The sequence below is a fragment of the Mus caroli genome, chromosome 13 (assembly GCF_900094665.2).
Source record: "Mus caroli chromosome 13, CAROLI_EIJ_v1.1, whole genome shotgun sequence".
Lineage (NCBI taxonomy): Eukaryota > Metazoa > Chordata > Mammalia > Rodentia > Muridae > Mus > Mus caroli.
In genome coordinates, this window is record NC_034582.1 from 71,945,040 (window position 1) to 71,960,684 (window position 15,645).

At 38.2% G+C, this 15,645-nt stretch overlaps 1 protein-coding gene across 7 annotated transcripts in view; it reads left to right on the plus strand.

Moving 5' to 3' along the window:
* Kiaa0825 (KIAA0825 ortholog) overlaps positions 1-15,645 on the plus strand; it is a 422,676-nt gene that overhangs the window by 160,699 nt on the left and 246,332 nt on the right. For 6 of the 7 annotated variants that reach the window (XM_021180151.2, XM_029468200.1, XM_029468196.1 and 3 more), the window contains 2 exons: positions 2,904-3,043; positions 9,122-9,286. In XM_021180151.2, the coding sequence (XP_021035810.2) occupies positions 2,904-3,043; positions 9,122-9,286 (305 nt within the window). The remainder of the gene's footprint in view (positions 1-2,903; positions 3,044-9,121; positions 9,287-15,645) is intronic. The other variant, XM_029468197.1, reaches the window with a different exon arrangement.

Consider the following 15,645-nt stretch of genomic DNA (forward strand, 5'->3'; position numbering starts at 1 on the left):
TAAAAATCAAAAAAAAAATAAATAAAAGTGTCATCCCGTCACCTGATTCATATGGTGCTGGGAATTAAATTCCAGGAGTACATAGAACATTTAAGAAATTATAAATGAGCTACTTTATAGTCATTTAGCTAAAGTAGAGCTAAAGTTTTTCATGATTATGCCATAGTATTTTGTAAATTCTATAAACTAGTAAAGGTCAAACCTTATTATTTTAGGATTTGAGGAATTTGGGGGCCAATTCATGGCCCAGACATACTCATGTACCCGAATACAATGTTAGTACAACCCAACCATGTATTTATTCTGTTTTCCAGGACAAAATTGTATGAGTTTTGATGGATTTGTAAATTTTTGTTCTTTTCTGTATGTCATAGTAGAATTTGACACATACACATTGATACACACACACACACACACACACACACACACACACATTTTCCCTTTCTGTCGTTTTTTCAGACTGATCTCACTTTCTCAGCTCTCCCAGCTCAGAGAAAGAGTGAACATATGCTTCTCCATATGCCCTACGCAGACTCTTCAGTGCATTTATCTCAGAGCTTGGGAACTGAGGAATGTCTGTACTATTTTATTTTTCTTCATAGTGATTTATTATACTGTACATTTCAAAATCTGTGGTAAGTTGAAAGATCCAAGAATTGAGGTGTATCTCAGTGAATCGTTTTCCATCTGTTAAATGAAGGATTTTATTATTAACTAGGAATTCTGATAAAGGAAAATGAAATGACATTCAATTATTTTGTTTTATGACCAAGGGACTCAGTTTAAAACACATTATCTTTCTAGCTATATTTCTTTTTTGGTTTTTTTGAGACAGGGTTTCTCTGTAGAGCCATGGCTGTCCTGGAAATCACTTTGTAGACCAGGCTGGCCTCGAACTCAGAAATCTGCCTGCCTCTTCCTCTGCCTCCCAAGTGCTGGGATTAAAGGTGTGTGCCACCACTGCCCACCCTTGATGGCATATGCCTTTAATCCCAGCACTTTCCAGGACAGCCAGAGCTATACAGAGAAACCGTGTCTCAAAAAAACAAAAACAAAATACAACAACAAAAAAACACATTATCTTTAATCAGTTTCATACACTGCTACCACATCAGGAAACTCCTCTGATTTGAACTTATCAACAGATACAAAATCCCACCTTAAAATCTCCACTGTCCCCCATGATCTTGCTCATGTTATTTTCCAACTGTCTGTCAGAGATCCTCACTGTATTCTAGCAAAATAGGCCTTCAGCTGTGTCATTAACTCAAACATACTACAGACATAGGAAAGGGTAGTAAATCAGGGATGCCTGCAACCACCTGCCACCCGGTGCCTTTTGTCTTGTGGGCCCCTGAAGGGCTTCTTAGAACCTAGCATCCAAGGTTCAGGAAAGAACTAATGATGGCCTTTTGTGTCTTTTGGAAGCACATTAGAAACTATTCTAAGAGCTGGCCCAGTAACTGAGAATTCCTAAGATGCTCACAGCCATAACTTTTACTCCTATAGTCTGAGAGTACAGTTGCTTGTCTCTTCTGCTCCACCAGCTACCTACGGTAGAAATTTTCCTACCTCACATTGCCCAAATGCCCAAGCAGTTGCCCTTGCCTCCATTTATCAAAGCCTCACAAGGAAAGCCTGAATTGGATCAAAGTTTAAGTACAGACTGGAGGATTTTGTGCATCATGAAGTTGTGAAATGTTTCCAATGCCATGCCAAGGAGATGCTGGAAATTTTCTATATTTACATCTTTGGTCCTTCTTTCATTTCCCTCTCTCTCTTGTGTTATGTTCAAGACACTCCTGTCTAAATGGAGAGATAAACTTTCACTTGATGAAATAAGTGCAGAACTGTGTAAGCTTGTCATAATTTCTTTAATACAGAGGCCACTCTGAAGAGAAACCTTCAGTGAAGGGTACTCAGAGAAAGTGGAATTTTTGTTAAATTTGTTAAAGGGTGATGTCTTAGTTAGGGATACTGTTATTAAATACCACAACAAAAACCAAGTTGGGAATGAAAGGGTTTATTTGGTTTATGATTCTGCATCATAGCTCATCATCCAAAAAAGTCATAACAGGAACTCAAACACGGCAGGAACCTGGAGGAAGGAGATGATAGAGAAACCATCTCTCGTTATAACCTTTAGGTGATCCAAATTGGGGTTTTATAAAGGGAAAAGTTGAACAATGTTATTGATAATTCCTACTTTCTAATGAGGTACTGACACCCTTGTCAATGAAAGCAGTTCTCTGGGGAAGTTGATTTTCTGCTCAAAACTGATAACAGATTAGGAAGCAGAGCCTGTTTATCTTGGAATTATTTCTCTTTGATGACATTACTTAAGTAGGTCACTGGGTGAGTGGTAGCATTAATTCTGATAATTGCATGTTGATTTAAGGATTTTCTAATTAAGTAATTAGATTGTGGCTGACCCTTCACTGAAGTTTTGAATTCCTTTAGTTTTACCAGCAAATTCAATATAAAGCAAAGGTCCAAGTATTCAAAAGCTCACTAGAGCATCTTTTCCCATGCAAGACAAGAAGCTAATAATATATAGCAGACAGTCATTATGTATCTAGGGAGCAAACAAATGAAGACACTCAAAATAAATGTATATGTAGTCACTACACACACACACACACACACACAGATCTTTTAAATACAGGTATAGTTATTTTGTATCAGTTTTAAATTTGGCAGGCTATCAATAATTAATTTGCTAGTTGAGATTAAATATAATTACTTCCCTGAGCAACCCTAAGGTACACAAGCATGAAAGTGTTTTCTGAGTAATCTGGAAGCGATTGACATTTAAAGGAGTTAACATTGCATCTGGAATTTAAGGCTATTGATTTCATAGATAGATTAACTTCATTACTCTGTCTTCTCTTGCCTTCTGAAAGGCCTCCATCCGTGGGTGGACTGACAGCCCAGGGTCAGTTGAAACTGCTCTTATCGCAGCCTTGCTGTAAGTGGAACCTGCTGCTGGACACCCTGCTTCACAGTGGCGGCCTCATACCGAGAATCCTGTTGAAAAGTTCAAGTGAGTATGTACACTTTCAAAAATGCCCAAGAAGCACAACAAAGCCAACAAACAAACCCAGCACAAAAACTGCAAAGAAACATTCATTGCCAAAGTTGAGTGGAACTTTTAGTCTACTCAAATGTCACCCGAAGGGTGGAAGCCAAATACATATGCTGGCCGCTATGGGCAGTCACACCAGAGGAAATGCGCTGCAGCTTGATTGGTCTTTTTATTTCAGGAATTCTAAATAAAAGAATATTTTCATATGATGCTGTTCAGTCAGAAGTGCCAGTGTATAGAAGCTATCTACATTCAGTCTTTGAAATGCCTAAGAGAATTGGAAGAAAGCAGTTATATTTCCAAAGTGCAAAGTTGAATTAGATAATAAATTAGTTGAAATTGCATTAGACCAGCACTCGAAATTTTAGTCTACCTTGAAGAGTGCTTTAAAACAGCACAACAGCAGCTGTGGCTTTCCATCATTTCCACTGTGGACAGAGACTTCTACTTCAAGAAAATTATGACTGATAATTGAGGATTAAGAAACCATGTGTCTCTTAACTAAAATGTCTTTCCTGCCAATACTACTTTAGAAAAGAGCAAGGAGTGCTGCCTGAATATAGTACCATGTGACATCCCTCACCTACAAAGTTCCCACCATCCCACTTGTATGGATTCCTCTAATATACCACACATGAGACTAGTCAAGTTTCCTAAATTAAACTCATTCTGGTCTAGCTCCTTACCATATGCAGGACCACATCCAGGACCTTCAGCCATTCAAACTAGCCTAGTTGTGGGACCTTTTGATTCATCCCCATCTGGTATGTACCCTCACACATACCAGAAACCCACCTAACTGTTTCTAGTCACCAAGGCTGAAATATGTGTGATCCCTCTACACATAGGCGGTCTCATCTAGAACCCCAAGCAACGCTGCTTTCCTCGGTCTTCAAGAGCTTGATGCTGTTTCAGATGCATGAGCGTTCTTCATCCTGGCTTCTTGTTTCTCTAAACCTCAGTGTTCTCCATTTTGGCTTCTTTATTTGTGCTTACCATTGCTTATATGTGAACAACAAATATATCCCTACATACCTACATCCCATAATGAGACCCACAGCAAATCCTTGTTCAAATTGCTCCAATCATCCATTCATTTCCAGTAAGTTTTGGGTTTTTTCATTGCCACCAGAATCTCACTCTGACCTTTCCTCAGTACCCCAGTCCTTCTCCTGTGTTAAAAAATTTCAGATAAGATACACTGAATATAATTTACATAAGTAGGGTTCCTTATAGAGCAAAGTGGGGCTCTTAAGAAGTGACAGTATACAATGGCCAAACGTACTTTTGTGCTAGTTTCCATTTTGTATAGACTGTATATGATTTCTAAAACTTCTACAACAGCTTCCCTCGGAATTTTTATTCCTGTCCAAATGATAAAATTCATTAAACTCTCTAACATACTGTGGTTCAGCTAGTCCAACAATGGCAGCTGATGAATGGAAGGCCCAATATTCCAATAGTTATCAATCCACAAGGCTGAATATGCCAGATTTCCAAAAGAGTAGATCCTAAGCCAGTGAAGGAATGGACTTGATAGCAAGCAGAGAACAAACAGGCAAGGACAGACACAGCTTCCTTCTTCTAAGTCCTTCAATTGACTGCCAGCAGAAGGTGTGGTCCAGATTAAAGATCTCACCTCAAAGATCTGGATTGGACAAGGATCTTTGTACTTCAGATGATTTAATTAAGAAAGAAATTCGTCACAGGCACTAGAATTTTGGTAAATTTCAGATAGAGTTAAGTTGACATCACACAGGGCAAGCACCCAACAGCAGCTTCTAAGAGAAGTTTCCCACACCCACCTCTTGGCTACCATATTGTTCACTTACCAAAAGCCACCTAGGGAAGGTGATCCTTAGGAAAACACTGCTTCATCCCCAACTACCATATCCAGTAAAACTCTCAATTACCATAGATGGAGAAACCAACATATTCCATGATAAAACCAAATTTACACAATATCTTTCCACAAATCGAGCACTACAAAGGAATAGAACACTAACAGAAAGAGGGAAAATTAGACCCTAGAAAAAGCAAGATATTAATCTTCTTTTAACAAACCCAAAATAAGATAGCTACACAAATATAAAAATAACATAAAAAATAACAGGAAGCAACAATCACTATTCCTTAATATATCTTAACATCAATGCACTCAATTCCTCAATAAAAAGACATAAACTAACAGACGGAATATGTAAACAGGACCCAGCATTTTGTTGCATACAGGGAATGCACCTCAGTGAGAAAGACAGACATTACCTTAAAGTCAAAAGCTGGGAAAAAATTTTCCAATCAAATGGTCCCAAGAAACAAGCTGTAGTAACCATTCTAATATCGAATAAAATCAACTCTCAACCAAAAGTTACCAAAAAGATAAGGAAGGACACTTCCAAAAAATCTAAGGAAAATCTACCAAGAAGAACTCTCAATTCTGAATATCTATACTCCAAATGCAATGGCACCCACATTCATAAAAGAAACTTCACTAAAGCTCAAAGTAAACATTGCACCTCACAAAATGATAGTGGGAGACTTCAACAACACACTCTCATCATTGGAAAGATCATAGAAGCAGAACCTGAACAGAGACACAGTAAAACTAACAGAAGTTATGTAGTGCTTCCAAAAAGAAACTGGAGAAAGCATACACTAGCAGCTTAACAACACACCTGAAAGCTCTAGAACAAGAAGAAGCAAATATACCCAAGAGGAGTAGAAAACAGGAAATAATCAAACTCAAGGCTGAAATCAACCAAATAAAAACCAAAAAAAAAAAAAAAACTATACAAAGAATCAGTGAAACTAGGAGCTGGTTCTTTGAGAAATCAACAAGATAGACAAACCCTTAGCCAGACTAACCAGAGGGCACAGAGACAGTATCCAAATTAGCAAAATCAGAAATGAAAAGGGAGATATAACAACAGAAATTGAGGAAATTTAAAAAACCAACAGACCCTACTACAAAATCCTATACTCAACAAAACTAGGAAATCTGGATGAAATGGGCAATTTTCTAGACAGATACCAGATTCCAAAGTTAAATCACTATTAGATAAACCATCTAAACAGTCCCATAACTCCTAAATAAATAGAAGCAGTCATTAAAAGTCTCCCAACCAATAGAAGGCCAGGACCAGATGGGTTTAGTTCCGACTGCTATCTAAGAGACCTTCAAAGAATACCTAATACCAATACTCTTCAAACTGCAAAAAAAAAAAAAAAAAAAAAAAAAAAAAAAAAAAAGGCAACAGAAGGAACACTACCCAATTAGATTTATGAAGGCACAGTTGCTCTGATACTAAAACCACACAAAGGCCTAACAAAGAAAAATAACTTGAGACCAATTTCCCTTATTAATATTGATGCAAAAATACTCAATAAAATTCTCACAAACCGAATCCAAAACACATCAAAATATGCACCACGATCAAGTAGACTTCATCCCAGTTATACAGTAATGGTTCAACATCTGAAAATTCATCAACGTAATCCACAACATAAACAAACTCAAAGTAAAGAACCATATGGTCATTTCATTAGAGGATGAAAAAGCACTTGACAAAATTCAACATCTCTTCATGGTAAAAGTCTTGGAAAGATTGGGCGTTCAAGGCCCATACTTAAACATAGTAAAAGCAATATACAGAAAACTGGTAGCCAACATCAAACCAAATGGAGAGAAACATGAAGCAATCCCACTAAAATCAAGTACTAGACAAGGCTGCCCACTCTCTCCCTACCTATTCAATATAGTACCTGAAGTCCTAGCTAGAGCAATTAGACAACAAACAGAGGTCAAAGGGCTACAAATTGGAAAGAAAGAAGTCAAAATATCACTATTTGCAGATGATATGATAGTATACTTAAGTGACTCCAAAAATTCCACCAGAGAATTCCTAAAGCTGAAAACAACTTCAGCAAAGTGGCTGGATATAAAATTAACTCAAATCAGTAGCCTTCCTATACTCAAAGAATAAGTGGGTTGAGCAAGAAATTAGGGAAGCAACACCCTTCACAATAGTCCCAAACTATAAAAAATATATTGTGTGACTCTAACCAAATAAGTGAAAGATCTGTAAATAAGAACTTCAAGTCTCTGAAAAAAGAAATTACATAAGACCTCACAAGATGGAAAGATCTCCCATGTTCATGGATTGACAGGTTTAAGATAGTAAAAATGGCCATCTTTCTTGTTCAACCCACTTATTCTTTGAGTATAGGAAGGCTACTGATTTGAGTTAATTTTATATCCAGCCACTTTGCTGAAGTTGTTTTTAGCTTTAGGAATTCTCTGGTGGAATTTTTGGAGTCACTTAAGTATACTATCATATCATCTGCAAATAGTGATATTTTGACTTCTTTCTTTCCAATTTGTAGCCCTTTGACCTCTGTTTGTTGTCTAATTGCTGAAAGCTAGCTACAGATGCAATCCCCATCAAAATTCCAACTCAATTCTTCCTAGATTTACAAACAGCAATTCTCAAATTCATATAGAATAACAAAAACAAACAATCAAACAAACCCCAGGATAGTGAAAACTATTCTCAAAAATATAAGAACATCTGGTGGAATCACCATCCCTGACCTCAAGCTGTATTACAGAGCAATTGTGATAAAAACTACATGGTATTGGTACAGTGACAGACAGGTAGATCAATGGAACAGAATTGAAGAGCCAGGAATGAACCCACATACCTATGGTAATTTGGTCTTTGACAAAGAAGCTAAAACCATTCAGTAGAAAAAAAAAAAACCCAGCTTTTTCAACAAATGGTTCTGGTTCAACTGGCAGTCAGCATGTAGGGGAATGCCAGGGCCAAAAGAATGGGAATGGGTGGGTAGGGAAGTGNATTGGAAATGTAATTGAGGAAAATATGTAATAAAAATATAAAAAAAAACAAAACAAAACTCTACAGCAGAACCCTTTAGGAGGTTTCCTGTCGGTCATGTGCCCATCTATGAACTGATCATGGTGGATTAGGGTGGTACCAGGCCTTACCTCAATGTCCATCCCAGGTAACAGAGTCAGTGTCATTCAAACAAACAAACAAACAAACAAACAAACAAATAAGCAAACAGTTCATATTGCCAGGGAAAGAGTAAGAAGGTGGACAACAATGACTAGTTCAATAAAAACTAATTTGGTTAAAATTGATATTAGGAAGAAAAACTAGCAAGGCTCTCTGCATAAAATCTCTGATACTGTTTTATTTTTTAAATTTCCAGATAAGAGTGGCCTCTTAAAAGCAAGCCCAATAAATAAAATTATAAAAGATTTTAAAGAAATGTCCTTATTCCCAATGACCCTAGATTATATTAATAGAAGTCATTAAAAGTAATTTAAGATGTGATTTGATACTATCTTTAACTCAATACATATTTTGTTTATTACGATATAGTGCTTTATTATTCAAGCAAAATCGGAATTATTTCTCAATTCGATGTGACATATAAGTTTAGTAATGCCTGATACTCTCATTACTGATCTTTAATAGAAGCCATAGTGGAGCCAGAGGGGAACAGGCAAAAAAATAGCTTGTAGTTGTATAATTACTCATGAGGATTAGTAAAGGAACTGATTGAAAATTTGCTTCATTCTGAAATGATGGTGTCAATATACTAAGGAAATATTCACACTTTGTTTTTCAGAATTGATTCCATGATTCAAAGAACATGTGAATTTTCTTATGCTTCACTTTTAGTTTTCTGAGCTATATGGGTTTTAAAAATATTTCTTGAATGTAAATAATTGCTAAATGAAAATTTAAAAAAAAAATTTCCTTCAAGTTAAAAAGGATTCTGACATTGAGGAAAACTGTCCTCAACTCTTGCAGTGATGACATTATGGTTCTTCTCACAGACAGTTTTATAATAGCCACCCACAAATGCATCTGAAACGGTCATGTTGACTGATTGTATCTCTCAGAGTGTGGTGCTTCTCAACTGCACCTAAGAAGCAAGTGTGTGTCACAGGGAAGTGGTGAGAGTAAGGTCTCATCCCCTTATCCCCATGCTTTCTCTCTTTTCAAGAACAAGCTGCTGGCATGGAGAGTAAGCAGAGTGCAGGTGGTAGCCTGGTGGACGCCATCTTTCAAGTTCTGTACCATTGTCACTTGTCCCCACAGACATTTGGAAATGTTTTTATGAGTCACATGGAAGAAGAACAACTATGGGACTTTTTATTCAACATTCCAGGTACTAGAAACTTACCGTTTATGAAATAAATGCTTTATTGATATTTAAGTGGTCTTTAAATGTGTTTTCAAAGTTTGATGCATATGAGCTTTTCTGACTCTTGTTTGTAAAAGTTTATCATGCATCTTATAGAGCTTCTGTTTGGAATTATTAACCATTTATCTCCTGTTAAATGTGATATACTTGGGATAAGGCAGAAAATACTGAAGGGAAGAATTTTAGAATGAAGGTTCTCTTTTTTAATTCCTCAATTGAGAAACTTCATCCATCCAGATTGCCTGTAGGCAAGTCTGTAGGGCTTTTTCTTTTTCAATTAAAAATAGATTTTCTTATACGATATATTCTAATCATAGTGTCTCCTCCTCCATCTCTTCCCAGAACCTCCCCATCTCTTCACCCTTACAACCCCTTTTTTAAAACAAACAGGTGAAACAAACAAACAAACAACCCAGAACAGAACAAAACAAACAATGAAAAAGAAAATACGAATAATGAAAAATCTTGAGAGCCACATGTACGCAACACAACACACATGCACACACACACACACAGAGAAAGAAAGAGAGAGAGACAGAGATAGAGAGAGACAGACAGGCAGACAGACAGACAGAGAGACAGACGGGGGAATCCATAATATAAAAAATCAGAAGCCATTATATATAAGCAAATATTTTTAAGGTTAAAAAATGTCCAGATAAACCATGACAAGACAAATATTTCCCAAAATACCATTGAGTTTGTTTGAGTTGGCCATCCACTTCTGGGTATGGGACCTTCAGTTGATGAATGTGGTTTGAACACCCAAGACACTCCACTGAAGAAAACTGTTTTCCTTAGCAAGCAGTTGTCAATTGAATATAGCTTCTGGTTTAGGTACAGGAGACCATGTCTTCCCTACCCCTTGTGACCTGACCTGACTTGGAATTGTGCAGACCCTATGCTTGTTACCACTGTCTCTGTGAATACATCAGTCCTGTTGTGGCAGGAAAACATCTTTTCATTGGTGTCTTCCATCCCTCCTGGCTCATAGAATCTTTTTGCCATGGCCATTGGGGAGGAGTTCAATGAAGATATCCCATTTAGGACTGAATGTTCCTAGGTCTGTCACTAATGGCACACTTTCTGGTTATGGGTCTTTGTATTTGCTCCCTTTTACATACTTCTACTACAGGATGAAGCTTCTGTGAAGACAGCTGAGCAACACATGAGTGAGTATAGCAGAATATAGTTAGGAGTCATTTATTGCTCTATTTCTTTAACAGAACTATTGTTCTGTTCTAAGCCAATGGCCTGTCTTGTCCCAACTTGATGGCCACCTAAGCATTGTCAGGTGTGAGTTCCATCTCCTGGAGTAAGCCTTAAAGTGTAGCTAATTTCCATGATTGATGATCGGTGTAGAAGGGCCCAGCCCTCTGTGGGCAGGGCATGCCATGTGCTCCTGGTTAGGGTTAGGGTTAGGGTTATAAGAAAACAAGCTGAGTAAGACAACAAGAAACCAGCAACAGTACTCCTTTATAGTCTCCATATCAGTTCTTGCTTCCAGGTTTCTGCCATGCTTGAGTACCTGTGTTGATGTTCCAAGGACAAAATATTACCTGAAGTAATAAAACACATTTTTTCCTCACCAAGTTGCTAATTTTTCACATTTTTAATAGGATATTTTATTGTTTTACTTTTCAGATGTTATCCCCTTTTCCAGTTACCCTCCAAAAATCCCATATCCAATCCCTCCTCCCCCTACTTCTATGAGGGTGCTCCCGGAACCACCCACCCACTCCCACATCCATGCCCTGGCATTTCTCTACAATGGAACATCAAGCCTTCATAGGACCATAGGATTTTGCTCCCACTGCTGCCTGATAAGGCCATTCTCTGCTACATAGGCAGCTGGAGCCATGGGTGGATTCATATGTACTCTTTGGTTGGTTGTTTAATCCCGGGAAACTCTGGGGTGTCTGGTTCATTGATATTGCTGTTCTTCCTATAGGGTTGCAAACCACTTCAGCTCTTTCAATCCTTTCTATAACCCCTTCCAATGGAGATCCCGTGCTCAGTCCAATAGTTGGCTGCAAGCATGCACCTCTGTATTTGTCAGGTTCTCATGGAGCATCTCAGGAGACACCTATAACAGGATCCTGTCAGCAAGTACTTCTCGGCATCCGTAAAGTCTCTTTGTTTAGTGTCTGTATATGGGATGAATCCCCAGGTGGGGCAGTCTCTGGATGATCTTTGCTTCAGTCTCTGCTTACTTTGTCTCCATATTTCCTACCTTGAGTATTTTGTTCTCCCTTCTAAGAAGGACTGAAGCATCCACACTTTGGTATTCTGTCTTCTTGAGGTCTTCACGTGGTCTGTGAATTATACCTTGGGTAATCCGAGCTTCTGAGATAATATCCACTTATCAGTGAGTGCATACCATATGTGTTGTTTTGTGACTGTGTTATCTCACTCAGGATGATCTTTTCTAGTTCCATCAATTTACCTAAGAGTTTCATGAAGTCATTGTTTTAATAGCTGAGTAGTATGCCATTGTGTAAATGTACCACATTTTATGTATTCATCCTAATGTTGAGGAACATCTGGGTTGGTTCCAACCTCTGTGATTATAAATATGGCTACTATAAACATAATGGAGCATGTGTCTTTGTTATATGTTGGAGCATCTTTTTGGTATATGCTCAGGAGTGGTATTCCTGCATCCTCAGGCAATAGTTCTGAGGAACTGTTGGACTGATTCCACAGTGGTTGTGCCACCTTAAAATCCCACCAGCAGAGGAGTGTTCCCTTTCTCTCATCCTCTCCAACATCTGCTATGACCTGAGTTTTTGGTCTTAGCCATTCTGACTGGTGTGAGGTGGGATTTCAGGATAGTTATGATTTGCATTTCACTGATGATTAAGGATGTTGAACATTTCTTTAGGTGCTTCTCAGATATTCGGTATTCCTCAGTTGACAATTCTTTGTTTAGCTCTGTACCAAAATTTGTTTTACTCTTTTGTTTTAATTAGATATTTTCTTTATTTACATTCCAAATGTTATCCTGAAAGTTCCCTGTCCCTCCCCCCGCCCTGCTCCCCTACCCACCCACTCCAACTTCTTGGCCCTGGCATTCCCCTGTACTGGGGCAAATAAAGTTTGCAAGACCAAGGGGCAATGATCTTCCCAATGATGGCCGACTAGGCCATCTTCTGCAACATATGCAGCTAGAGACAAGAGCTCTGGGGGTATTGGTTAGTTCATATTGTTGCTCTACCTATAGGGTTGCAGACCCCTTCAGCTCCTTGGGTACTTTCTCTAGCTCCTCCATTGATGACCCTGTGTTCCATCCAATAGATGACTGTGAGCATCCACTTCTGTATTTGCCAGGCACTGGCATAGCCTCACACGAGACAGCTATATTAGGGTCCATTCAGCAAAATATGTCTGGCATATGCAATAGTGTCTGCGTTTGGTGGCTGATTGTGGGATGGTTCACCAGGTGAGGTAGTCTCTGGATGATTCATCCTTTCGTCTTAGCTCCAAACTTTGTCTCTGTAACTCCTTCAATGGGTATTTTGTTCCCTATTCTAAGGAGGAATGAAGTATCCACACATTGGTCTTCTTTCTTCTTAATTTTCTTGTGTTTTGCAAATTGTATCTTGGGTATTCTAAGTTTCTGGCCTAATATCCACTTATCAGTGAGTGTGTATCAAGTGACTTCTTTTGTGATTGGGTTATCTCACTCAGGATGATATCCTCCAGATCCATATATTTGTCTAAGAATTTCATAAATTCGTTGTTTTTAATAGCTGAGTAGTACTCCATTGTGTAAATGTACCACATTTTCTGTATCCATTCCTCTGATGAGGGACATCTGGGTTCTTTCCAGCTTCTGGCTATTATAAATAAGGCTGCTATGAACATAGTGGAGCATGTGTCTTTATTACCAGTTGGAGTATCTTCTGAGTATCTGCCCAGGAGAGGTATTGCTGGATCTTCTGGTAGTACTATGTCCAATTTTCTGAGGAACCGCCAAACTGACTTCCAGAGTGGTTGTACAAGTTTGCAATCCCACCAGCAATGGAGGAGTGTCCCTCTTTCTCCACATCCTTGCCACCATCTGCTGACCCCTGAATTTTTTATCTTAGCCATTCTGACTGGTGTGAGGTGGTTGTTTGGATTTGCATTTGCCTGGTGAGTAAGGACCTTGAACATTTTTTCAGGTGCTTCTCAGCCCTTCCGTACTCCTCAGCTGAGAATTCTTTGTTTAGCTCTGTACCCCATTTTTAATGGTGTTATTTGAATTTCTGGAGTCCAGCTTCTTGAGTTCTTTGTATATATTGGATATTAGTCCCCTATCAGATTTAGGAGTGGTAAAAATCCTTTCCCAATCTGTTGGTGGCCTTTTTGTCTTATTGACAGTGTCTTTTGCCTTACAGAAGCTTTGCAATTTTATGGGGTTCCATTTGTCAATTCTTGATCTTACAGTACAAGTCATTGGTGCTCTGTTCAGGAATTTTTCCCCTGTGCCCATATCTTCGAGGCTTTTCCTCATTTCTTCCTCTAATAAATTTCAGTGTCTCTGGTTTTATGTGGAGTTCTTTGATCCACTTAGACTTGATCTTTGTACAAGGAGATAAGAATGGTTCAATTTGCATTCTTCTACATGATAACCGCCAGTTGTGCCAGCACCATTTTGTTGAAAATGCTGTCTTTTTTCCACTGGATGTTTTTAGCTCCCTTGTCAAAGATCAAGTGACCATAGGTGTGTGGATTCATTTCTGGGTCTTCAATTCTATTCCATTGATCTACCTGTCTGTCGCTGTACCAGCACCATGCAGTTTTTATCACAATTGCTCTGTAGTCTGTACCACATTTTTAATAGGTGTATTTGGTTAGATGGAGTCTTTGTATATATTGGATATTAGCTCTCTATCTGGTAAAGGGTTGGTAAACATTTTTTTCCCAATCTGTGGGTTGCTGTTTTGTCCTATTGACAGGGTCTTGGACTTACAGAAGCTTTGCAATTTTATGAAGACCCATATTGTTGATCTTAAAGCATAAGCCATTGGTGTTCTTTTCAGGAAATATTCCCCTGTTTCTATGTATTCAAGGCTTTTCCCCACTTTCTCTTCTATTAGTTTCAGTATATCTGGTTTTATGTAGAGGTCCTTGATCCACTTGGACTTGAGCTTTGTAAAAGGAGTTAAGAATGGATTGATGTGATTTTTCTACATGCTGATGATGAGTTGAACCAGAACCATTTGTTAAAAATGCAATCTTTTTTCCACTGGATTATTTTAACTCCGTTGTCAATGATAAAATTAGGAGTGTGGGTTCATTTCTGGGTCTTCAGTTTTGTTCCATTGACCTACCTGCCTGTCACTGTACCAATACCATGCAGGTTTTATCAGTTTTGCTCTGTAATATGCTTGAGGGCAGGGATGGTGATTCCTCAGAAATTCTCTTTCTTTGTAGGGTCTTCCATTGGTTAGGAGACTTTTAATGCCTGCTTCTGTTTCTTTAGGAGTTATGGGACTGTTTAGATGGTTTATCTGATGCTGATTTAACTTTGGAACCTGGTATCTGTCTAGAAAATTGCCCATTTCATCCAGATTTTCTAGTTTTGTTGAGTATAGGTTTTTGTAGTAGCATCTGTTTTTTTTTTTTTTTAATTTCCTCAGTTTCTGTTGTTATATCTCCCTTTTCATTTTTGATTTTGCTAATTTGGATACTGTCTCTGTGCCCTCTGGTTAGTCTGGCTAAGGGTTTGTCTATCTTGTTGATTTCTCAAGGAACCAGCTCCTAGTATTGTTGATTCTTTGTATAGTTCTTTTGGGTTTAATTTGGTTGATTTCATCCTTGAGTTTGAGTATTTCCTGTTGTCTACTCCTCTTGGGTGTATTTGCTTCTTCTTGTTCTAGAGCTTTCAGGTGTGCTGTTAAGCTACTAGTGTAAGCTGTCTCCAGTTTCTTTTTGGAGGCACTCAGAGCTATGAGTTTTCCTCATAGGACTGCTTTCATTGTGTCCCGAAATCTGGGCATGCTATGTCTTTCATTAAATTCTAAAAAGACTTTAATTTATTTCTTTATTTCTTCCTTGACCAAATTATCATTGAGTAGAGCATTGTTAAGTTTCCATGTGTATGTAGGATGTCTGTTGTTTTTGTTGTTATTGAAGACCAGCCTTAATTTGTTTTGATCTGATATGCTGCATGGGATTATTTCAATCATCTTGTTTCTGTTGAGGCCTGTTTTGTGACTGATTATATGGTCAGTTTTGGAGAAGGGGACAAGAGGTGCTCGGAAAAAGATATATTCTTTTGTTTTAGGATGTAGAAATCTGTTAAATCCATTTGATGCATAACTTCTGTTAGTTTC